General features: G+C 41.6%; 4 protein-coding genes across 5 annotated transcripts in view; all 4 read left to right on the top strand.

The window, feature by feature from the left end:
• LOC116047038 (major histocompatibility complex class I-related gene protein-like) overlaps nt 1-1,381 on the top strand; it is a 52,219-nt gene extending 50,838 nt beyond the window's left edge. Inside the window, exon 6 of the mRNA XM_035991682.1 lies at nt 1,326-1,381. Within this exon, the coding sequence (XP_035847575.1) occupies nt 1,326-1,366 (41 nt within the window). The 3' untranslated portion in view covers nt 1,367-1,381. The remainder of the gene's footprint in view (nt 1-1,325) is intronic.
• Nucleotides 1-19,131, top strand: part of LOC116047037 (major histocompatibility complex class I-related gene protein-like) — a 52,917-nt gene extending 33,786 nt beyond the window's left edge. Inside the window, exons 7-10 of one of the 2 annotated variants that reach the window (XM_035991670.1) lie at nt 5,330-5,347; nt 5,536-5,617; nt 7,958-7,965; nt 18,830-19,131. In XM_035991670.1, the coding sequence (XP_035847563.1) occupies nt 5,330-5,347; nt 5,536-5,573 (56 nt within the window). In that variant the 3' untranslated portion in view covers nt 5,574-5,617; nt 7,958-7,965; nt 18,830-19,131. Of the gene's footprint in view, nt 1-5,329; nt 5,348-5,535; nt 5,618-7,957; nt 7,966-18,829 lie in introns of those variants that run through there. The other variant, XM_035991673.1, reaches the window with a different exon arrangement.
• Nucleotides 3,471-11,683, top strand: LOC116047042. The gene is made up of 5 exons (XM_031295530.2): nt 3,471-3,810; nt 4,288-4,389; nt 9,753-9,887; nt 10,548-10,817; nt 11,544-11,683. Exons 1-5 carry the CDS (start codon nt 3,591-3,593, stop codon nt 11,666-11,668), a joined length of 852 nt encoding a protein of 283 aa, XP_031151390.2. The 5' UTR covers nt 3,471-3,590; the 3' UTR covers nt 11,669-11,683.
• On the top strand, nt 9,122-13,363 carry LOC116047041 (BOLA class I histocompatibility antigen, alpha chain BL3-6-like). Its single transcript, XM_031295528.2, has 5 exons — nt 9,122-9,193; nt 12,111-12,413; nt 12,787-12,894; nt 13,107-13,124; nt 13,274-13,363. Exons 1-5 carry the CDS (start codon nt 9,160-9,162, stop codon nt 13,321-13,323), a joined length of 513 nt encoding a protein of 170 aa, XP_031151388.1. The 5' UTR covers nt 9,122-9,159; the 3' UTR covers nt 13,324-13,363.
• Nucleotides 19,132-25,630: the final 6,499 nt, after the last annotated feature.

Raw genomic sequence — 25,630 nt, 5'->3', positions numbered from 1 at the left:
GGTCTGTCAGTTGGTCTGTTTGTCCTTCAGCTTGTTACAGACTGACTGGATGGCTGTAAAATATTGTACATATATTCAACAACATGAAGTCTGCTCAGACTGAACTGCCATTGTATTATCACTCCATCAGTCAAACATCACCTTCCATCATATCTGAGACTGTGATAGCAAAGCCGGTCTACGGAAAGCCTTTCCACTCCCTATTTAGCCCCATTATACCTAATTTGGTTGCAGTTCCACCAGAGTTCCACTGGGGGTGATCTCGGTCCAGTACAAAATGAATGGGACTCTATGGAGCTAGATGGCTAAATGTGTCTCTTTCGCCTGATTGTCGTTGAGAAATCTCAGATTTGATTGTAGTTTTTGCAAGATCAACATGGATTATAGGTCGAAAGTTGAATGAACGAGTACTTATATCCTTTTGATTTCTTACAGGTTGAGTCGTTGTTGCCCATAACACGCTAGCATTCTGCTAATGAATGCTGATTGGTCAGTGAAGGACTGATTACGATCGGAGATCCCGCTTGACGGCATCCGAAGCAGAACCAGAATGTCAGAGTGAATATTTTGGTGTGGTCTTTAAAACATTAGCAAACCTCTTTCTAGCAAGCGTATTGACAGGGAGAGCCTGACCTGTCAGCTGTGTTGTCGATGCCTCGAGAGAAAAAAGGAAGTGACTCAGAGCTCGCCGTAAAGCAGTATCTCTGGCCGTATAGGTGTATGTATGATCATTGACATTTTAAAAGGCTTTTTAGAACAAAAACGCCACTTTAAAAAAATCTAACACCCAGCAGTGTGTATTTTCTTAGCCTCCCCTTTCAAATGCAACATTCAAATTACTAGACAAAAAATTATATCCTGAGAAAAGTGGATTTTGAGGGGTATAGCTCCATAGAGTCCCATTCATTCTGCACTGGCCTTTGAGCGCCCCCTATATGGAACTCTGGTGGAACTGCAACCAGTTCAGAAGCCGGAAGTAACGAGAGAGTGGAACTTCTTCCCAAGGGGGTAAGCTTCGCTTCAGAGCTCGAACCTCCTATGGTGCCATTTTGATGCTACCAAACGATCACCCGACGTTAGCATTCCATTGACTCCCATTCATTTTGACGTCACTTTGACAGCGGATAACTTTTCATCTGAAGCGTTTAAAGACTTTATTTGTCCACTGTTTATTTCTAAAGAAACACGACAATGTATAAAAGGCTCCATTACCTTGTACCTCACATTATGGCTCCTATCAGACGTTTTAGTAAAAATAGGCTAACGATTGTGTCATAACCACGCGACTTACTGTCGCATAGTAGAATAATTACCAAATAGTACAGGAGAAGCTCACAGGCAGTTTCGACTTACATTAGCTGTTTAAGTTTAATTACTAACATTAACTAGCGTTTTAGTTATCAATAATTAGCCTGTGCCTATGTTATCTCCTTACATATACCTACGCTCTCCGTCTCTGCAAGATTGGGAATGATTGAGATTTCTCTTGGCACAGCTACCAGAAGACTTACAACTTTCAGACAGGTTGCTCACGTCACATTTACGTCGTCTCTCTCAGTTGGAGGCTGCGCAGTAACGCTCAGCCATCACCGGAAAAGTGCTTCTAATATCCTTCACTGGTCTCCGTCCAGAGCAACGGGATCTGTTGGTCCATTACTGTCTATGCTTCTTCCCTTATTAAAAATTCTTTGGTGATAGCCAGTGCACATTTAGTGAGTGTCAATGTTTCAAAGTAGAAATACCCTTAACACGTGTTGCTTTGCTGTAGACTATAACAAAATGTCAGATCCTTCTTTTGTGACTGTAGTGAGTTTCTTTAGTGGTGGTGGTGTCTGTTAGTCTGGATACCAGCTGAACTTAGCCCCGCTCACAACATTTGAGGTCGGGAAGTTCGGTCTGGACTTGATCCGTTGTGGAGCAACTATGCTCGAACAAGAGCTGTTCGGACCAATGAAATTGTCAGGGCAGGCTTTATACAATGATGGACAGATGATCAACAGTAACGTCTCTCTCACACACACACACACACACACACACACACACACACACACACACATACACACACACACACACACATACACACACACACACATCCCCTCCCCTCCATGCACACCTCGTCCACCACGAATTGCTTTCTAATCAAACCAGCTGATGGTGTCGCTGCGACTCAGCTGTTCAATTCCGCCGTTATATGGTCGTGCGAGATAGAGAGTGACTGAAGAGAGAGAGCGCCCAGCAGCGTCAGAACAAAGCAGTAAATCAGAGAAATAAAATGTGTTTTCGCCGATTCATCACTTGAAACTGTAGCAAGCATCTCACTATTGCTAACGTTATCCACATTCATATTTAGACGAAACAAATTATATATCCAGCTACAAAAAAGTCTAAAAGTCGAAGTTAGGACGGAAGTGCAAAGAGGTTGCTATGGAGACGATACACCATCTAATTGGTGGTGTTGAGTTCTGTTGCTCTGATTGGTTGTAGGTCTATCCAATTGAGTGCATAGGCATTTTCTTTCCTGGTTCGGTTGAAGCACGCCCCATAATCACAGCCCAATGGAGCAGTATCAGACTCATATTCTGACTAGAATCTGAGTATGACAACGTCAGGCTAGGTGTCTGTCAATATAGGCCTACAAACGATATGGAGGTTGTGTAACTGATGAGTTGTTATGGAGCACTGTCATATGTTTTTATAGCTCAGAAGACTGTTTAAAGGTGCTCTAAGCGATGTTGGGTGACGTTACTTCTTGTTGACGTTCAAAGTATTGTCAAACAAAACGAGGCTAGCTCACCCCTCCCTCCTCCTCATCCCCTCTCCCTCCCTTCCGTGCTAACCCCCCAACCCCCACCCCCAAATCCTTCTTGTCGGTTATTGGCTGGAACACTGTTTGTTATGTTTCGTAGTGCAGGTTGGCTAGTATGTTTTTGTTGCCGTTTGTGGAGCCTGGACTGTCTATAGAGACTGCATTGTTTTTACAGTGTGCTTAGGGGACAGGCAGCTACCAGATAGTAGAGATGTTGAAATTAATCAAATAATCGATGCATCAAATCATGGACATGGACAATGCTGCATCGCTAATTGACCGGGCCATAATCAATTATTTCTGTTTACAATTGATGTTATGTTTTGCACATTCAGGAAGTGCCATGTGCTCAGTGCTGTAGTTTTATGTATCTAATTTATTTAGTATTAAAGCACTGCAGAATGTTTTGTTTTTGAAGCTTGAAAAGCTATGAATTAAATATCCTATATGGCTTTAATAGAAAAATGTATTTGACGCATCGTGATAAATCGAGATATTGAATCGAATCGCTGACCTGATAATCGTAATCGAATCGGGAGATCAGTGAAGATTCACACCTCTAGCAGATAGTAAGGAGATGCTGTATGTGACAAAAAAATGTTGTAGCCTAAAAGACGTGTGACATCGCTTAGAGCACCTCTCTCTCTCTCTCTCTCGCTCTCTCTCTCTCTCTCTCTCTCTCTCTCTCTCTCTCTCTGCAGATCTTCCCTCAGTGTCTCTCCTCCAGAAGTCTCCCTCCTCTCCAGTCAGCTGCCACGCTACAGGTTTCTACCCTGACAGAGCCATGATGTTCTGGAGGAAAGATGGAGAGGAGCTTCATGAGGACGTGGACCTCGGAGAGATCCTCCCCAACCACGATGGATCCTTCCAGATGAGTGTTGACCTGGACCTTTCATCAGTCCCAGCTGAAGACTGGAGGAGGTACGACTGTGTGTTTCATCTCTCTGGTGTGGAGGACGACATCGTCACCAAACTGGACAAAGCAGAGATCAGGACCAACAGAGGTGAGACTGAGATTAGAGTATGCTAAATGGGACTGCATTTTTGTCCTCCAAGTTAGCTAGTAATCCATCTTCAGAAACAAATAATAATAATAAACAAATTAAATAATTGAATTGAACCAATGCATAAAATACTGTTCACATCATGTGAGCCTAACAAGATTATTTGGTTTTCTTAGAGTCATAGAAAACTTTAAAGCACTTAACAGACCATATTGTTTTGAACATACACACACACACACACACACACACACACACACACACACACACACACACCAGGTGTCGCTAAAAGTATTTAAGATTTAAGATTTTTAGATCTTATTTATTTTTGAACATGCATTGCTCTCCGCCAAATGCGGAGTCTGTCTGTCAAACACACATGGACACACACTTATGAATATCAAATCAACAGATGGATGTACTTTTGTTCTAACCTGATTTATCTGTACAGGTCTTAATTTTTTTATTTGTCTACAACAGAGAAGCCCAGTCACATGATCGTCCCCATCACTGCTGCAGTGGTTGTTCTTGTTCTCGTCCTCATCGCTGCCACTGGATTCATTGTTTACAAAAGGAATAAAGGTGAGAGAGACAAATGGAAAGAACATGCTTAATTTACTTTTTAAGTAGTTTGATTTTAGTCTTTGAGTTGATGCTTTAATCCAGGTTGTGTTTGAATTGGAATATTTTACCACTTTGAAATGTCTTTATTATTAGAAGTGTCTTTCTACTTAGAAGTGCCATAGTTAAAGGCCTCATAAAGGTTTAGAATAGATGACTGTGTGGTTCAAACTGCCTAGAAATGTTAGAGAAAGAGGAAGTTATGCAAGCTGCAAACGGTAAACAAAGTAGAAGTTGCTAGAGAGAGGAAGTATGGAAACTTGCGAATAGGAACAGAATGTCTGGATTGGCTGAAGGTGTGAGACTCTGAAACAGATGGCTGCGAGAAGGAGGAACTTGAGGAGGATAAGAAGAGGACACTATAGAGATGGGGGGGGGGGGTCAGACTCTGGAGAGACTGTTGGCGTTAGGGCAAGGTCTTGAAGGAATTTTGAACCTTATGTATAAGATGTAATTTCTTATAATACTGTTTACTAAATTGTTTAGTAAACAATCTCATCTCCTTGAGTCATTTTCAGTGTACTGGTTGAGGATCAATGAACACGCAGAGGAAGGCCTAAATTGGGACAGGTTAAAGTAATAAAGTGGAGTCAGATTAGTTTTTGGGCCTTAGGGCCTAAAGGTCCAGAGTCGAACCCCAAATCTTCTTCAATTCCCAACAATTTGAAGCAACCAACAGTAATTGCTGTATGACTCAAAGCCTGTGAGTCCTGATAATATGACTATACCACGATGATGTGGGAGAGAGGAGAAAAGAAATAAAGTTACCAAACAGAAGAGAGGGATGGATTTATTTCAGTTTGAGTGAGTAGAAGAGGGGATCATATATTCAGTGGGAGAAAGATGACGAAATATATTTCCAACTGTAACTGAAATGTATTATCTTTTGTTTTGATTTCAGCCAAATGTCCTGCATCTCGTAAGTAGAATTAACTTTTATTCTATTTCAAATGATCTGACACACTTTATGGTGTAGATTAAAAATGTTTCACATTATTGTGCAGATGGAGTTTTTTAGGACTGTTTCCTGCATTTACTGTTTATAAAGGTTTAGCAGAGGATGAGTGTACACAGTTTCACACTAACAGTGTGTTTCTGACCTTACAGGTCCTGACAGCAGCTCTGAGACTAACTGCACTGACTGAAAGAGGCTTCCTGCAACAACAGTGAAGTAGTAGTTATAATGTATGTGCTTGATATTATATATCTTAAATATAATAGTTAAAAAGTCTTAAATTTCAAAATAAAAAAAAAAGTCTGTACTCTGTCAAAGTCCATTTAAAAAGTAACATTAAACTATGGCACTCTGTAAAACTTTTGAGTAAATCTTTTTCTATTGTGGTGTTGATTTTGGGATATAGTACAATCAGGGGCGTTGCACAAAATACTGGGCCCTGTAGAAAGTCGTTTTCTATGGTCCCCTCCCCACATCTATTCATTCCAGCATCTCACATGACAGCCCTGGGTACTCAATCCCATTTTCACATCCCTGAGTACAATTTAAGATAAACTTTAATGGTTACAGATCTAGAAATCCATTGGGGTCTCCCCGCGCAGTTTGAATCCTGCTGACAATGTTCGTTTGAGGGTGGCAGTAGCTCAGTTCATAGGGAGTTGGGTTGAGAACCAGAGGGTTGCTGGTTCAAGTCCCCATACAGAGTGTGGACTGGTAGCTGGAGAGATGCCAGTTCACCTCCTGGGTACTGCCAAGGGGCTCTTGAGCAAGGCACTGAACCCCCCCAACCACTCAGGGAGCCAGTCCAGCACTCGCAGCCCCCCCTCACTCTGACATCTCTCCATCAGTGCATGTATAGGACCTGAGCATGTGTGTGTATTTTAGGCCTGCGTGTTCTAACAGACAGAGTGTAAATTGTAATTTCCCCACGGGGGATCAATAAAGAGTATACATTGTTAAATTTGATTTTTAAATTAATTATTAAAAAAATATTATTATAAATAAATTATTATAAAATGTAATAAAAAACAAATTAACAAAAAAAAAATAAACGTGTCTTGAGAAAGGTCCCTGGGACCGAGAATGCAGAGGTGGAAAGAGTGTGAGGGAATGTTCTTTCTTTTTGAAATGGATCTTTGGGGGAATACATTCCCTGCACCTCAAAGGAGACAAAGCATGTTACCTTCTACTCATCTTGTACAGATCTTATTTTGCAAACATTACTCAAGCAGGAGTTGACATACATCACGCTCCAAATGGTGTTTGTCCCATTCTACCTGTCTTTCCCCCCCTCCAGCAACATTCCCACTTCCTCAAACCTGTTCTTCACGGTTGTCTACCTGTCCACCAGATGCCCTCTGACTTTTACTCCTGTCCCAGTCTCCTTACTCCCACATCCAGCCACTCCCTTCTGCCCTGCAATAACCCCTTTCCCTCCAGTCACCTGAACTTCCCCGCCCGTCTGCTCACCTGTTCCCACTGTCCTCTTCAGTCCTGCAGAGATTTAGCCGGCTCTTTTCCGCTCACTCCTCACCATAGATGCTTTGTTGTTTCTTGCTATTGCTTTCAAGCCTCTGTTATCTGGAGCCTGTTGCCTGCCTGCACCCCTCCCTGTCCATTCCTGCTACCTCTGGACTCTATACTACCTCTGTTTGGACTGGCCAGTATGCTCATGTATGTACACCTTTACAATCAATTCCTAAACTGTCTCCTGGCTGTCCAGTTGTCTGCATTGATGCAATACTATCAGACAAGTAATTCAGCCCGTTTTTTATTCCTTTTTTATTGGTGTTTCAAAATGTCATCTTCATTGTCTACAGTTGCACTCTGCTTGTCATCTTCATGGCGTTAAGATCATTAGTTTCATCATGGAGAGGCTGTATCTTTTTTTCAGAGAAGAGGCCGAGGTTCCCAGCCTCTTCATTTGAGCTGGCTGCTCTCTGCTCTTTGTTTTTGTAACCTCTGTCTGCTTTAGGGTCCTGCTGCCTCTCAAGAACTGTTTCAAGTAGAGGAAAAGTTAGAAATTCATTCTGGTTTTAAGGCATTATTTAAAATATTTATTCTTAAAAGAGAAACCATATACAAAAAATGGAGTGTCCTGTTTAGGTTTTTTTTTAGCAAAGCGGTTATACTATAGGTCTATCTCTAAAGTAAAGTGCTGGCCAAATACTAAAAAACAATACATGTGATGACGTCAAAGTCACGTGGTATTATTCATTAGGCACAATGTGTTGGAGCAGATTTTCACAGGAGTGAAACAAGTTTCCCAACTTCTGTATCATCCACCCATCTCTCATCAGAGCAGAGACAAAACAGCTGAACCAGCTCGGTCCTCAGACACCTCTTTATCAAAACAAGATGAAAAAGTTCCTGTTGTTGCTTCTCTTCTGTCATGTCTCATCTCCAGGTAAGATCACATTTTAAATCTTTATGTCACTTTTCACTCAGCTCAGCATTTTGTTTCCTTGTAGCTCAAACACACTTGTTCACACTCATTTAGTTTCACTTTTACCTCTGAATACAGTACATCATATTCCCCCTGAGGGTGATGATAATGTTTTTATATTTATACTGAATGTATGACCCTTGTTTGTCCTGCAGTGAAACACTCACTGAAGCTTTCCGTAACTTCATCTTCTGGAGTCTCAAACTTGTCGGAGCTCGTGGCTGCTGCAGTGATTGATGAACTTCTGATGGGTTACTGTGACAGCAAGAAAAAGATACTAGAACCAAAACAGGACTGGGTGAAAACTATCTTCACCAGTTGGAGTGGTATATTCTAGTGTGTTTTGAGCCGAACAATATAAACAGGGGCGTAGCACAAAATGCTGGGTCCTGTAGAAAGGCATTTTCTATGGGCCCCTCCCCGCATCCACAGCTATTCATTCTAGCGTCTTTTTGGGCCATCCTCCCATGAGGACCCTGGGTACTCAGTCCCCTTTTCCCCCCCAGTCCGACACCCCTGAACATAAAAGCCAAAATGGATCACTTTAAGCAGTGCTTCAACCAAAGTGGAGGTACAGTATTTCTGCATGTTACATTTAACTTTTACTGCTAAACTGTAGAGTGACCTAAACTCATTCCCACACTGAGACAATGAAATTTAAAACATCAATAGTCAAAATATCTTCACAAAAACACACATACATGAGAGAGGAAATACAAGATAGTTCCTTCATTCACCAGTCAGATAATTGGACTCAGGAGTTTGACATAACGTCTTTATTCAAGAATCCAAATGCTTTGTTGTCTAATATATGATCATTTCAATTCATGTAAAGTGTATTTGAGTACTATGAAAAGCACTCTATAAATATAATGTATTATTATTTTTATATACTGCTTTATTAATAATTAGACTCTCTCTTTCTCTCAGGTGTCCACATTCTCCAGAGTGAGTGGCTGTGAGTGGGACGATTCAATTCAATTTCAATTATGTTTTATTTATAGTATCAAATCATAACAAGAGTTATCTCAAGACACTTTACAGATAGAGTAGGTCTAGACCACGCTCTATAATTTACAAAGACCCAACAATTCCAGTAATTCCCCCAAGAGCAAGCATTTAGTGCGATGAGACTGGAGAGGTCAATGTTTTGTTGCAGTTTGTTTATGATGAAGAAGACTTCATAGCATTCGACCTGAAGACAGAGACATGAATCACTCTGAAACCACAGGCTGTCATCACCAAAACTGAGATGGGATGCTGAAAAATCTAAAAAATTAACACCATGAGATTTTCCTCACTCATATTTATCCTGAATGGCTGAAGATGTATGTGGACTACTGCAAGGTCTCTGCTGAGAAAAGGTAGAATCACATTTCCTCACATACAGTGGGGTTGCATATTGCAGTGATTTGGGGTCCTTCTGTAAGTGGTTTTGGGAGTACAATGGTTCTGGAAAAAAAAAAAAAAGCTACCAGCAATACGACAGGTCAAGCAGTCGGCCTGTTCCAGACAGGCACGCAGTTTATTTATTATGTTTTCTGCACATTGCCTACTTGCTCTCACATTAATAAAGTCTATAGGTATTTATTTCCATCTGTTCATAAAATGTATTATAATCTTTTTTGGATGTGCTATTATGAATGGTGTCAAGTCTGTTTAAATAAAGTTCATAAAGAAAATGGATCATAAAGACTTTATTTTTCTCTTCACAATCAAACAAGTAGCAAGTATTATGTCTGTGTTGAGATACATTATGTCTTTCTAGTGTGCATCGCCGCGTGTCTCAGTTATTCTCCTCTCTTCTTATCCCAGTGATGTACCGATCACAAAGTTTAACTGTAAAACTTTCAGAACTGTCAAACTGACCGGAACATTTTCTGAATCACCAGTGACGTTTAACACCCGCCCAGCACTCATCAGAACAGAGACCCTCCCTCCTCGGAGAAAACACACAGAATACAGAACAGAACCAGCTCGGTCCTCAGACACGTCTTTATCAAAACAAGATGAAGAAGTTCCTGTTGTTACTTCTCTTCTGTCACGTCTCATCTCCAGGTAAGATCACATTTTAATTCTTTACTTTGAACTCAGCTCTGTGTTTTGTTTCTGTGTAGCTCTGGAACACAGCTGGAGTTTAGTTTCACTTTTACTTCACCTCCAGACTATCATGTTTTAGATGAACTGAATCATATTAATTAGGCCTAAGTCATATTGATGATGTGGTGTCTTTAATAGTAATGCTGTGATATTGTATGAAGAGGAATCCGCTGACACTGATCTTGAGTATAAAAGGTTTATTACAATCAGAGATTCAGTATCAATTTTACAAACTCCTGCAGAGAGCTTGGAGAACGACCAACCCAATCTTCAAAATTTGTCGTTCTGCCTTTTCTTTGTGTGAACACAGTATATAGTCTATGCATACATTAACATAAACGTAATATATGCAAGTATATGATTGGAACAGAGAACTGACCAATCGATTGTTTCTATCTGACATAACTCCAAATAAGGTCTCTTCTGTCTTGGGGGCCCTTAGGCTCATGTTAACAGTTTCCAGATGTTTTCAGTATATGTGGGGTAAAGTTCATGCATCTCCTTATACCAACTCTTAAGTCAAAGCGTATAGAAAGTTATAGAATGTCAATATACCACAATGATAAAATAATGATATGTCTATTTATACTGAATCTATAAACCTTGTTTGTCCTTCAGTGAAACACTCACTGAAGTTTTTCTTCACTGCATCTTCTGGAGTCCCAAACTTGTCAGAGCTTGAGGGTACTGCAGTGCTGGATGGACTTCTGGTGTTTTACTGCGACAGCAACAAAAAAATACTAGAACCAAGACAGGACTGGATGAAAACATTTTTAGAAAACAACCCTCAGCATTGGGAAATGTTAACTGAACAGTGTTTTGAGAAGCTGCCTAACTACTACAAAGCCTGGATGAATGACATGAAGCAGAGCTTCAACCAAACTGGAGGTAATATTTCACTATTTACTGCTAAACTGTTGTACATCTTAATTGTATATTAAAGTGACCCAAACTCATTTCCACTTTGAGATAATGAAATTCAAAACATCAATACAGTCAAAATATCTTCACATACACAGGAAGAGGAAAAGCAGTAATACAAGACATCCTTTATTTCCTTCATTGACCTGTCAGATAATGAGACTGAGGGCTGTAACATCTGTCTGTATAATTCTTAAAATATTAAATAACTAAGATTTGATACTGTCTGGAATATTTGGAATTAACTTTATCAGCCTGTCTGGGCTTAAAGTTTTCATCATGTAAAGAATAAATATTCTGTTAACAAAGAAAACTTTCATCATACAAAATCAGATTAATAAATTCAAAGTCTTTATTAGTAATTCATTATGAAATAAGAATTTTTATAACACGTAATGTTTGTGGTCAAACATCTGAGACAATGAGCTTTTAGATCAGGGGAAACCTGGCTGTTTCCCATCATGCACTGGAGTTTTACAGTCAGTGGAGAGAACCTAACTGACTCTAAAAACTGGAGCTGACCCACTTTGTCCTGTTGTTGTAATCCAAGAAGTAAAAGTTGTGCAATAACGATGAGGCAGTGACACTGTCTATTATTATTATTATTATTATTAGTAGTAGTAGTAGTAGTAGTAGTAGTAGTCGTAGTAGTAGTAGCATGCATTGTTAATAATTACAGTCTCTGTCTCTCAGGTGTCCACATTCTCCAGAGGATGTGTGGCTGTGAGTGGGACGATGAGACTGGAGAACCTCTGACTTTTCAGCTTACGCCATCATCAGGTCAAATCCTTCTGTTTATCCAGCTATTTGATTTATGACCAAATACCTGCAAAACTAATGACATTCTCTCAGCCTCAGCTGTACTTTAGGTTTAGCGCTAATGAGGAAATATTAGAATGCTAACATGCAGAACTGAGATTATAACCTGCCAAACATCAACATGCTGGTAAAATTAGCTGAAAGCGTCGCTGTACATCAGAACAACCTCAGAGCTGCTAGCATGGCTTTAAACTCTTAGTGTTGTTGTTTGATGTTTATTTACTTATTTATTTTACTTGGAAGAATTTTCACAACTTCTGTTAACAATTCCCTATTGTATTTTTCTTCATTTTTGTTTTCCATTGTTTTCCTTCCTTTCACGTTTGACCTTTCTCCTCTCTCTCTCTCTCTCTCTCTCTCTCTCTCTCTCTCTCTCTCTTTCTTTCTCTCTCTCTCTCTCTCTCTCTCTCTCTCTCTCTCTCTCTCTCTCTCTCTCTGCAGATCTTCCCTCAGTGTCTCTCCTCCAGAAGTCTCCCTCCTCTCCAGTCAGCTGCAACGCTACAGGTTTCTACCCTGACAGAGCCATGATGTTCTGGAGGAAAGATGGAGAGGAGCTTCATGAGGACGTGGACCTCGGAGAGATCCTCCCCAACCACGATGGATCCTTCCAGATGAGTGTTGACCTGGACCTTTCATCAGTCCCAGCTGAAGACTGGAGGAGGTACGACTGTGTGTTTCAGCTCTCTGGTGTGGAGGACGACATCATCAGCAAACTGGACAAAGCAGTGATCAGGACCAACAGAGGTGAGACTGCATTTAGAAATGACAACTTTTTTTATACTGAATGCTCTCATTGTTTGACTTTCTTGTCAGTTTTACTTTTGTCATCTGTACCAAACTGGTGATTTATCATTCTTGTTGAAGAAAAGATCAGTCTTAAACTGATGTATCTTCCTTTTCCAGGATCACTGGTCAGATCATGTGACCCTGACAGGGGGGACACATCAAATATATATATATATATATATGAGTATACTGTATTCACCACCTCTATGTGTGATGAATAAATGGAGGGATGTAATTCTAAGTTCTACATTTTTTTCTGTAAGTTCTAACCTGCTTCACATATTTTGATAATTTTTCTTTGTTAATTTCTTATTTATTTTTTGCCAAGAAGAGGAGCCCAGTAACATGACCATCCCGATTACTTCTGCACTGGCTGTTGTTGTGGTTGCTGCTGTTTTCATTGCTTCTATTGGATTTGCTGTTTATAAAAAGAAGAAAGGTGAGAGACTCAAAGGAGCTGATGCTCTTGTCCAGAGTGTAAAACTGAAGCAACATTTATTTTAGATGGATCTGTATTGTTATTGTGCTCAGAGTACAATTGAAATCTGTTTATAGCAGATCTTCAGCAGTGTGCATAAATGTTAGATAAACAGAGGATGAGAACAAATGTAACTGTGACAAGTGAAATAATTTATTTTATTTTCATTTCAGCCAATCGCCCTCCACCTCGTAAGTAGAACTTGTTTTTATTGTATCTGATCTGAACCTTGCTGTAGATTAAAAAGGCTTTTTAATGATAATTGTGTAAGTGAAGTTTTTAGAGAGCTAAGATCAGTGCAGGATAAGAAGACCAACTAAGTGTGTTTCTGACCTTACAGCTCCTGTCAACAGTGCTGAGCTCTCGGAGAAACTGAATCCAGAAACATGATTGGCTAACACACCACCCTGCACACTGTGACGTCTTGTGGGACAACACAACAGTAGATGCTGTGATGTGAAGTATTAACACCTTTAGGTAAACAAACTACCTTAACCCTTATATTGTGTTAGGGTCAAATTTGACCCGTTTTCAAGTTCAGATGTGAAAAAAATACCATTCACTTGTTTGTAAGGCTTCACGATATCCTCAGACATGGCTATTCTAAAACAACCAAAGTTTTAGAAGAATTTTGATCAATTGTAAATGTCTCTAAAGAGTAACATAGGCCTATGTGGTGTTACGGGTCAAATATGACCCGGCAGAGATTATTCAGTTCGTGAAATGGTCACGTAATTTAATCTATTGATTTGTGTACACGGACTCGTTATCTCGTTTTTTTTCGTGATGGTCAGCATGTTGTTTTAAACTAATGCATATCAAAGGGAAGCATCTTTCGTGATCACAGCACTATTCTTTCTGCCAGTTGGTATGTTTAGCCCTACAACCTCTGTTTTAATCAACATTTATTCATGAGATCTTATCATGGTTTCTATGTATTTCTTTTAATGTTATTATTACGGTCTTATTGCCAGGGAAGCTGGATTGCTTTGTTGTTTATTGATATTTTTAAAACTAGAACGCTACAGCTATCAACATTTATTTAGATGTTATCATGGTATTCATTTATTTATTTTAATATTATTATTTTGGCTTATTACCGGTGAAATATGACAGTATGATGTAAGACAGAACACTACGATATGGGCCGAGTTGGGCGCATTCAAAGCCCATATCCCACAATGCAATGCGGCCATTCATATCAGAGAATCAGACATCCATCAGCGGGTCTTTAACGACAGTATCGCTTCAATGTACATATTTAAGCAGTGGTTTTGTCACCAGCAACAACACGTTGCTCAGTTTTGTTCCAGTAAGTGCACCGTAATAACGTTTTAAAAAATCAGCGGCATACTCTGGAAGTGACGTAGTAATTACCGCTCAGTGTCTGTGAAAGATATTGCTGCACATTGTACGTGAGAATTTATACAATAGAAATACCAAACATGAAAAAATTGAGAAAACATCTTAATGAGGAACTAAATCCATGGCTGGGTTTATCCCTTAACATTTGGTATGAGATTATAGCAAAGAATAACCTTGTAGAGCAGAGTAGGTTACTGCGGTGGATTGCACATGATTCAGATTTTACACCTAATACAATGGATGGGAGCTTCAGAAGTTGGGGCGGGGGACCAACAATATTCTGGGACTGAGATAAATTTAAGAATTTCTGGAGTAATTGGATTGATTTTGTAACACCATTGAGAACAGACTTTATTTGGTAAAAACTTCGTATCTTATGGATCCCCTTGGTTCTTGCTACAAATTTTGACTGTGAAGATTATGTTCGGCATTATCCTTCACCAGGAGAGAAAGGTCTATACAAGAGGGGAATGAAAATGTGGTCTGAAGTGGAAAATGTACTCATTTCGAGTTTACTGAGTTTTGTGTTTAACTGTGAATTTTTGTCTATTTGTGTGTTTGATTCCTGTTGTGAAATATTTGTAAGTGTTGTATATATGAAAAACATATATGTGAGATGTTAAATGCTAATGGGACAATGCTGAATGGAATCAATAAAAAAAAAAAAAAAAAAAAAAAATACCAAACATGAAACTTTGCCTTCTGGCTCAGCTCTCTTTTCGTCACAACGGTGCGATAAATTGAATGTAATACCGCACCCGCTGCGCCGATTCTCCGACCAATCTCCCGCTCCATTGTCCCCCCACTCGCGAACAAGACCCCAAGGTACTTGAACTCCTTCACTTGGGGTAAGGACTTATTCCCTACCTGGAGAAGGCACTCCATCGGTTTCCTGCTGGGAACCATGGCCTCCGATTTAGAGGTGCTGATCCTCATCCCAGCCGCTTCACACTCGGCTGCGAACCGATCCAGTGAGTGCTGAAGGTCACAGGCCGATGATGCCATCAGGACCACATCATCCGCAAAAAGCAGCGATGAGATCCCCAGCCCACCGAACTGCAACCCCTCTCCACCCCGACTACGCCTCGATATCCTGTCCATAAATACTACAAACAGGATTGGTGACAAAGCACAGCCCTGGCGGAGTCCAACCCTCACCTGAAACGAGTCCGACTTACTGCCGGGAACCCGGACACAGCTCTCGCTTTGGTCGTACAGAGATTGGATGGCCCTGAGAAGGGACCCCCTCACCCCATACTCCCGCAGCACCTCCCACAGTATCTCCCGGGGGACCCGGTCATACGCCTTCTCCAGATCCACAAAGCACATGTAGACCGGTTGGGCATACTCCCAGGCTCCCTCCAGGATCCTTGCGAGAGTAAAGATCTGGTCCGTTGTTCCACGACCAGGACGGAATCCGCATTGTTCCTCTTCAACCTGAGGTTCGACTATCGACCGAACCCTCCTTTCCAGCACCTTGGAGTAGACTTTACCGGGGAGGCTGAGAAGTGTGATACCCCTGTAATTGGCACACACCCTCTGGTTCCCCTTTTTGAAAAGGGGAACCACCACCCCGGTCTGCCACTCCTTAGGCACCGTCCCAGACTTCCACGCAATGTTGAAGAGGCGTGTCAACCAAGATAACCCCTCCACACCCAGAACTTTAAGCATTTCTGGACAGATCTCATCAATCCCTGGGGCTTTGCCACTGTGGAGTTGTTTAACTACCTCAGCAACTTCCACCAGGGAAATTGACGACAATCCCCCATCATCCTCCAGCTCTGCCTCTACCATAGAGGGCGTATTAGTCGGATTTAGGAGTTCCTCAAAGTGCTCCTTCCACCGCCCTATTACCTCCTCAGTTGAGGTCAACAGCGTCCCATCCTTACTGTACACAGCTTGGATGGTTCCCCGCTTCCCCCTCCTGAGGTGACGAACGGTTTTCCAGAAGCACCTTGGTGCCGACCGAAAGTCCTTCTCCATGTCTTCTCCGAACTTCTCCCACACCCGCTGCTTTGCCTCTTTCACGGCAGAGGCTGCAGCCCTTCGGTACCTTGCAACTGCCTCCGGAGTCCTCTGGGAAAACATATCCCGGAAAGACTCCTTCTTCAATCGGACGGCTTCCCTGACCACCGGTGTCCACCACGGTGTTCGTGGGTTACCGCCCCTTGAGGCACCTAAGACCCTAAGACCCCAGCTCCCCGCCGCAGCTTCAGCAATGGAAACATTGTCCACTCGGGTTCAATGCCCCCAGCCTCCACAGGGATGCACGAAAAGCTCCGCCGGAGGTGTGAGTTGAAAGTCTGTCGGACAGAGGCCTCCTCCAGACGTTCCCAATTTACCCGCACTACCCGTTTGGGCTTACCAGGTCTGTCCAGAGTCTTCCCCCACCCTCTGACCCAACTCACCACCAGATGGTGATCAGTTGACAGCTCTGCCCCTCTCTTCACCCGAGTGTCCAAAACATACGGCCTCAGATCAAATGAAACGATTATAAAATCGATCATTGACCTTTGGCCTAGGATGCTCTGGTACCAAGTACACTTATGAGCATCCCTATGTTCGAACATGGTGTTCGTTATAGACAATCCATGACTAGCACAGAAGTCCAACAACAAACAACCTCCCAATCACGCAGAACTATGGAGTCCCCCACTGTAGCCCCATCCAGGACTCCATTCAAGGTCTCCAAGAAGGCCGAATACTCCGAGCTCTTGTTTGGTGCATACGCACAAACAACAGTCAGCGTTTTCCCCCTCCACAACCCGCAGGCGTAGGGAGGCGACCCTCTCGTCCACCGGGGTAAACTCCAACGTAGCGGCGCTCAGCCGGGGGCTTGTGAGTATCTCCACACCCGCCCGGCGCCTCATACCCTGGGCAACTCCGGAGAAGAAAAGAGTCCAACCCCTATCCAGGAGTATGGTTCCAGAACCGAGACTGTGCGTAGAGGTAAGCCCCACCAGATCCAACTGGTAGCGCTCCACCTCCCGCACGTTCCGGCTCCTTCCCCCACAGAGAGGTGACGTTCCACGTCCCCAGAGCCAGCGTCTGCTGCCCGGGTCTGGTCCGTCGAGGCCCCTGACCTTCACTGCCACCCATGTGGCAGCGCACCCGACCCCAGCGGTTCCTCCCACAGGTGGTGGGCCCATGGGTTGGAGAGAGAGGTGCCACGTAGCTTTTTCGGGCTGTGCCCGGCCGGGCTCCGTGGCAAACCCGGCCACCAGGCGCTCGCTGACGGGCCCTCCATCTGGGCCTGGCTCCAGACGGGGGCCCCGGGCTTCCTCCGGGCAGGGTCACTCTATCTCTACCTCGTTTTTTCATAGGGTTTTTGAACCATTCTTTGTCTGGCCCCTCCCCTGAGACCACTTTGCCTTGGGAGACCCTACCAGGAGCACAAAGCTCCAGACAACACAGCCCTCAGGTTCATAGGGACACACAAACCTCTCCACCACGATAAGGTGATGGTTCCCGGAGAGGCTTGATGTGCTTGATATTGTAAATGTTAAATGTAATTTAATTAAGTCTTAAATTTCAAAATCAAAATTTAAGGCCTTAAAAAGTCTTAATTTTGCTGAAGTAGGCTATTGTCTAGGTCTCTTAATTTTCCTACGTCCATATAGTGCTAACTCTAATGCTCATTGAAATACTCCTGATGCTCTTTAGAAAGTTAGTTTTTTTATTCTGTGGTGTTGTAGTTCTTTCTTTCGCTAGTCAAAGTATAATTCGCTGTATTAGGACTACAAATGAGACCAACATGCAACTTAAATTGCAGCCAATCAGCTTTCATGTTATTGGTGCGAGTCTCTTTTCGGATTTTATCACAGACAAAAAATTCTTGTTTGTGGAAGTGCAAGTTTAGTGATACTTGGCTTGAAAAACTGAATTTAGGGCAAAAAGCCAGTTGCTTACAATGTATTTGAAGCAGGCCCGGATTGGCTAATCGAGAGCACCGGGAGAATTTTTTGGTCAAATTAAGAAGATGAGACGGGTAAACTAAGCTAGTTCGGAGCAGTGTGGATGCTAGCGGTCGTGCAAACGTCGTGCAAACGTTGGCAAAACGTTCATGTTTATGAATCTAACTTTTTCTTGTAGCTCCTCAGTAGCAGCCACTAGTCAGTTTGCTGCTAATAGTGAAAGAGCCAGGAGTACCAAGCAACAGCCATGAGCCCATAACTCCAGAGTGGGCAGGTAGAATTAATATTAATAAAGAGTACGGTGTAGACCTGCTCTATATGAAAAAAAATGCCCTGAGATAATGATGCCAGATGAGTTGGCACTATATTAATGAAACTGACTTGAAAGCTTTGTAAAAAGGGGAGATTTGTGCTGAGAATTGTGACAGTTTCTAACATTTGATTTAGTGTCAGAAGCAGAGCCAGTACCAGTAGTGTGTAAGGGATAGCTGCTGTCAGTATGAAAGGGGAAGCTGTTGTACCACAGTGTGTGAACAACCAAACATGATCACGTTAGTTACAATATAACAACTTCATATGCCCAAATGTTACTAGTGACCCATTATGCTTTTTATCATTAAAATTAGGATAGTAAATATACAAAGCCCACAATTGAAAGGGAATAGGATTAAACATTATATAAAAAAAAAAAAAAAAAAAAGAGATGATGTGCATTAGAAAGTGCAATACATTTTATTCTTTATTTCTTTTTTTTAATGTCTTTTTATTTTATATTTTTACATATTTTATTTCATTTCAAGGTTTGGATATGTGTGAACACTAATTTGCACAGACAACAGATTCTGATATTGCTGAACATTACATTGTGTTGTTGTAACGTATACTGTTGGTAACTTTTCTAATAATTCTACATTGTAAAGCAACACTTACTGTGTTTGCCTTGAATGGTATTTTACAAAAAGACACTGAATTACAAGGCTGTAGAGAACAGTGTGTTATTGCAGACTTGCGTACTTAAGTTTTAATTACGTTATTTTAATATATCAGGTCAGTCATGAAGTAAAGTGGGCCGGTCTAAGGCATGAAACTCCAGGGCTGAAAATGAGTCCCACTCCGGCCCTGCGCCCAACACTCATCAGAACAGAGACCCTCCCTCCTCCCTCCTCCCTCCTCCCTCCTCCCTCCTCCCTCCTCCCTCCTCCCTCCTCCCTTCTCCCTCCTTCCTCCTCCCTCCTCCCTTCTCCCTCCTCGAAGAAAAAACTGAATACTAAACCTCTAAACCAGCTCGGTCCGTATGGCGGGTAACACTTTACAATAAGGTACACAAAAATGTAGGTAGTTACTGAGGAACAAATAAGGAAAGAATGGTTAGTTAATGAGTAGTTGCTCATTCAGTAATGGTATGAATGCTTAACTAGTCATTCACTACCATTGGTACTGAGTGGTTAATCATTAACAAATGATTAGTTAAGCATTAACTACTATTATTGAATGAGTAACTACTCATTGACTAACCATTAGTGCTTGAATCACAGTCAATCAGTAACTACTCATTAACTAACCATTCGTTCCTCAGTGACCTACCTACATTTTTGTGTACCTTATTGTAAAGTGTTACCAAAATGCAAATCCATGATCTGAAAACCTGTGTGTCCGACAGTGAAATACTCCATCAGGCTTTCTTCACTGCTTCTTCTGGAGTCCCAAACTAGTTACAGGAAACCGCTAGAACTAAGGTTTTTATCATAATTTTGATCATACTGCATACAATATGAAAGCAAATATTGAATAAAATGAACACTAAATCCAGGTTCCTTTCTGTTTCTTACTGTCTCTTTACAGCTAAGATTAAAAGAGGATCCAGAACTCTAATAAAGTTCCTGTCACATCAATATTTGAAACTATTTTGCATCATAAATATGCATTAACAAAACTTGTTCTACCAAACATTAAGATATGAAGTGATAGGACCCGTCAGAAAGTCACAGGATACCTTAAAATGGTCAGGTGTAAATTCATAAATCATATTTAAATGTTTCTGGATACAGTGATGTGGAATTATGGGATTCATCATGTTTTTCTATTTCATAAACGGATTTTCGTAAGTTTATCAGACCTGAAACATAACAATAAAAAGATTAAAACTTAAGTATTTTAGTTAAATGTGTGAGGATGAAAAAACACTGCAATCAAAGTCTTCCATTGTAGTTGGTTTAGTGAGGAGTGAGTCTTGAGGCTCAGAGTGTCTTTCCTTATGTTACCACTAGAGAGCAACAGAACTCTGACCTGAGTCAGCTGTGAGAGAAGTCAGCACAGAGAAACAAGCTGCTAGAACATTATCACCAGCTCCAGCATTTCAATGGGTTTCCTTACGTTCATTTTTCAAACATTAGAACACAATGTTTTTCTTACAAAAAAGCCTGTACTCTGTCAAAGTAAATTTAAAAAGTAAAATTAAATTATGGCACTCTGTAAAACTTTTGAGTAAATATTTTTCTGTTGTGGTGTTAGGATTTAGTCCAATTTAAGATAAACTTTAATGGTTACAGATCTAGAAATCCATTGGGGTCTCCACCCGCAGTTTGAATCCTGCCGACAACATTCGTTTGAGGGTGGCAGTATCTCAGTCCATAGGGAGTTGGGTTGGAACCAGAGGGTTGCTGGTTCAACTCCCCATACAGAGTGTGAACTGGTAGCTGGAGAGATGCCAGTTCACCGCCTGGGCACTGCCAAGGGGCTCTTGAGCAAGGCACTGCAATCCCCCCCAACTGCTCAGGGTGCCAGTCCAGCACTCGCAGCCCCCCTCACTCTGACATCTCTCCATCAGTGCATGTATAGGACCTGAGCATGTGTGTGTATTTTAGGCCTGTGTGTTCTAACAGACAGAGTGTAAATTGTAATTTCCCCATTGGGGATCAATAAAGAGTATACATTGTTAAATGTGATTTTTAATTAATTATTACAAAAATATTATTATAAATAAATTATTATAAAATTTAATTTAAAAAAATTAACAAACAAAAAAATCACCTTTTACCTCTGCATTTGGTTTATTTGGTCGGTCGAAGCATGAGGTGTGTGCATGTTACCTTCTACTCATCTTGTACAGATCTTATTTTGCAAACATTACTCCAGCAGGAGTTGACAGACATCACGCTCCAAATGGTGTTTGTCCCATTCTACCTGTCTTTCCCCCCCTCCAGCAACATTCCCACTTCCTCAAACCTGTTCTTCACGGTTGTCTACCTGTCCACCAGATGCCCTCTGACTTTTACTCCTGTCCCAGTCACCTTACTCCCACATCCAGCCACTCCCTTCTGCCCTGCAATAACCCCTTTCCCTCCAGTCACCTGAACTTCCCCGCCCGTCTGCTCACCTGTTCCCACTGTCCTCTTCAGCCCTGCAGAGATTTAGCCGGCTCTTTTCCGCTCACTCCTCACCATAGATGCTTTGTTGTTTCTTGCTATTGCTTTCAAGCCTCTGTTACCTGGAGCCTGTTGCCTGCCTGCACCCCTCCCTGTCCATTCCTGCTACCTCTGGACTCTATACTACCTCTGTTTGGACTGGCCAGTATGCTCATGTATGTACACCTTTACAATCAATCCCTAAACTGTCTCCGGGCTGTCCAGTTGTCTGCATTGGGTCCTACTCCTCACACTCACCCGTGGCAGTGTTGTGTCAATGCTGGTGGAAATATGCGTTATTATTCCAATTCTTAATAATATCAGACAAGTTATTCAGCCTTTTTTTTCATTCATTTTTTATTGGTGTTTCAAACTGTAGACAATTTAATTGTCTACAGTTGCTCTCTGCTTGTCATCTTTATGGCGTTAAGATCATTAGTTTCATCATGGAGAGGCTGTATCTTTTTTTCAGAGAAGAAGCCGAGGTTCCCAGCCCCTTCATTTGAGCTGGCTGCTCTCTGCTCTTTGTTTTTGTAACCTCTGTCTGCTTTAGGGTCCTGCTGCCTCTCAAGAACTGTTTCAAGTAGAGGAAAAGTTAGAAATTCATTCTGGTTTTAAGGCATTATTTAAAATATTTATTCTTAACAGAGAAACCATATACAAAAAATGGAGACCTAGCCTCGGAGACAGAACATGAACATTTCCAAACACAGGCTTGGCCCTGTCCTGGTTTTAAGGAAGTGTTTTGTTGGGGTGGAACACTTAAATCTCAAACTTTACGCTCATTAGAACTATTAAACTTTTGGTGATGTCTGTCAAGACAGTAAGATGGCAGCATCTGAGTGTCCTGTTTAGGTTTTTTTGAGCAAAACGGTTAAACTATAGATCTAGCTCTAAAGTAAAGTGCTGGCCAAATACCAAAAAACAATAAATGTTTTATCCATTTCATACTTTGAAAAGCAACATCTTCACTGGAATGACAGATGTCACACGCACTCCCAGACAGATAGACAGAAATTTGAATCAATCAATATCCTTGTCATTGAGTAAAGTCTACTTCAAGTTCACACGTTCTCCGAGGCGTCTGCAGCCGGCTGCTCATTTTGTCCAGGGGAACTCCGCTGACCCCTGAGCTACTGCCAGGGATTGTCCTGATGCAAATCAGGGGGGGAACCAATTCATCGTCGCACAATTCGATTAGACATCTGCATATTGAGCATCTGCACCCTATGAAAATCTGCCAATACCTACTCTCCCTCCCCCCCACTTCCCCCACATTCTGTGGCCCCCCCACAGGGGTAGCGCCCCACGACCCCAGGGGCAGCCCCTGTCCCTTGTCCCCACGAGCCTCCCCCTGTCTCTCCCTCTTGTCCCCTCCTGACCCTGTCAGGCCCGGCTACAATACCTGACCCCGCCCCAGAGACGGGCCGATTGGAGTTCAAGGTAAATGTCCCTTTCTCTGGGTCCGTCTGCAGGCTGCCCTGCCCGGCCCCTGTCCGGTCCTTGTCCAATAATCACATGCACCGCTCTTTTTAAAAAATGCTTTCTCACACACACAGACACAAACACACTCTCTGGAGCTTTTCCATTGTAATCAATTCTTACCGCTGGCTCTTGTTCAGACATCTCTGCCACTCAGACGATTTCCCTCTTTTATTTATCGCTCTTATTGATTCATCAGGCTCTCTTTCAGTGCTGGGAAGAGAGAGGGAGCATGTCAAGAAGTTTAAAGCAACATGTGCTGAGCCTTACCACACACAATGCAAAGATGGAATGCCCATGCTATGAAATCTACCAGAACTTGCTGAACTGCTAATTTTAAGATTTTTGGTTTCGGTAATGCAGCATGGTCGACATTAACTATTTAAGAAAACTGCCTTCTGTATTGGATTAAAACATTTAAAAATAGTGACATTTTTGCCCATTTCCTTGTAGAATTAGAATCATAAATGATAATAGTTTGATGAAGCATATATTTGAATCATCAGAAGTTTTTGTATCATTTTAAACCAAAGTACTTCTTTTATCACGTTTTAATGTTGACTGCATGATGTGATACTTTATATCAGTGCTCAACCAACATTTGCCATCAGTTATAGTTTAAAAGTATACTGTAATTATCTTAAATCATTCCTGCATAAAGGATGGATCAATGTAATGTAACCATATTTAATTCTGCTGAAGGGCTCATGACGTTGTTTTCTGCTGCAGCTTCCTCCATTTTTATGTAGGCTAAGATTTAATGTTCATGTATGGTTTTGTTTTGTTTTATAAATTGTGTCTCTGACTAAGTTATACAGCATTATGCAGAAACAGCTGTAAAAACAAGACATTGTGTGGTTTTAAGAGCAATAATGGAGTTTGTTTTGTGTTTTTTTGCACACAAAAAACCAGCATGCAGCATCTTAGATACTGTCCTCGTGGGGTTTGCGTACTGTTAACTGACTATTAAATAAGTTCCCTCTTATTGAAGTATTTGTGCTACATGTAGCCAGGTGGAACTGGCGGCCTGTGGCCACACTACATGAGACAGAGATCTTCTAATGTGTCTCTGGGTTTTAAAGCAAACAAGTGAAATTCTATAAATGTTGTTGACTTCCTTTTTAAAGGAAAAATCACTTGCTTTACTGTAGATAGTTAGTTTGTGATAAGATGCTGTAATTGACTCTCTTGTTCAACTTACTTTCATGGCGGCCCAGAGAGCCCAACGCACTGCAAATTAAGAAAACACACTCAAATGAGGAAACATCTTCACCAACTTGACGACAAATAAAAACCCAAATTAGACGGCACATGTGCAGCATTTAGAAATAGTGCTGCAAGAAGCTCAAAACGGAAACTGGTTCCAGGGGACATGCACACTGCTGGGACACACTTGTTGTTGCCGTGGTTTATGGCTTATGTTATTAAAGTTGTCTAGCCATCATTGTGATCGCATGATTCAGATATTATAATAAAAAGGTAACAGCAGATATCTGCAATAATATCTAAATCACAATGTTAAAATAAGCCCAAAAAACCTTTTCAACACTAGTGATGAATAGCCAACTTCAATAACTTCACAATCCACAAATGGCAACGATAAGAGCTGCACGTCCCAGCCGGTTTGCATCACTTTTTAGTGTCCTTGAAAAAAGTCTCCATTGTGTTTTTTTCCAAATGCTGCGCTTGTATCGTCAAGTTGTTGAAGATGTTTCTTAATTTGCTTGTCTTGTGTCTATTTGCATGTGTTTCCCTAATTTGCAATGGGTTGAGGTCTAAGGGCCACTGTATAATTTCCCTCTTGTCTACATTTTCTATGTTTCCCATCTTCTACCTTTTGACAGCCCCCAGAGTACAGGCATGGAACGTTATATCCACCTGTTGGCTGTACTTCAGTGAAATTTCTCCAACAACCATTGTCAGAATTATGCAAGAACAGGGTTTTAGAAAAAACAAAAATAATCAGCAGCTCAGGTTCGATAACTAAATCCTTAAATACGTGTGCTGTGTTTATGTGTGTTCCTTATTGCACGTGTGTTGTATGTGTGCCGCTGATCACTTTGAACCTCTTCTCTGTGATTCTTGGCAGGAAGTGAGCGTCAGCAGCTCTTGGTCGTAAAACTGCTTTTGGTCGCTCTCCCAGGGTGCACTGGGAGGGGAGAGGACAGAGAATCTCTGTGTCACCTCGCCATGGCACGGGATGTGAGGAGATCGTTGGGAATGCCAATAATCGCTCGAACCGAGGACGAGCTGCTGCCTCAGTGCAACAGAACCAGCTGAATATCAGTTTAAGATTCATGAAAATGCAATTGTGGCAAAATAAAGCATTGACATTTATAAAACTGATGCATCCCTTTTTATATCTTTGGCGAGAGGAATGGAGGGCTTTATTCCAAAATGGTGCCAATTTAAATTCAAAAGTAACTTTATATGACTGAAAAATGGTTTGAAGACAACGTGAACATAGATTTCTGAGATATTAGTCTCACATTGCCAGACCTATCGCCACAGTGCTGCGGAGGAAGGTCTGGC

The sequence above is a fragment of the Sander lucioperca genome, chromosome 14 (assembly GCF_008315115.2).
Source record: "Sander lucioperca isolate FBNREF2018 chromosome 14, SLUC_FBN_1.2, whole genome shotgun sequence".
NCBI classification, from domain to species: domain Eukaryota; kingdom Metazoa; phylum Chordata; class Actinopteri; order Perciformes; family Percidae; genus Sander; species Sander lucioperca.
Note: the sequence above shows the minus strand (reverse complement) of the source record. Positions and strands in the feature narration are given on the sequence as shown.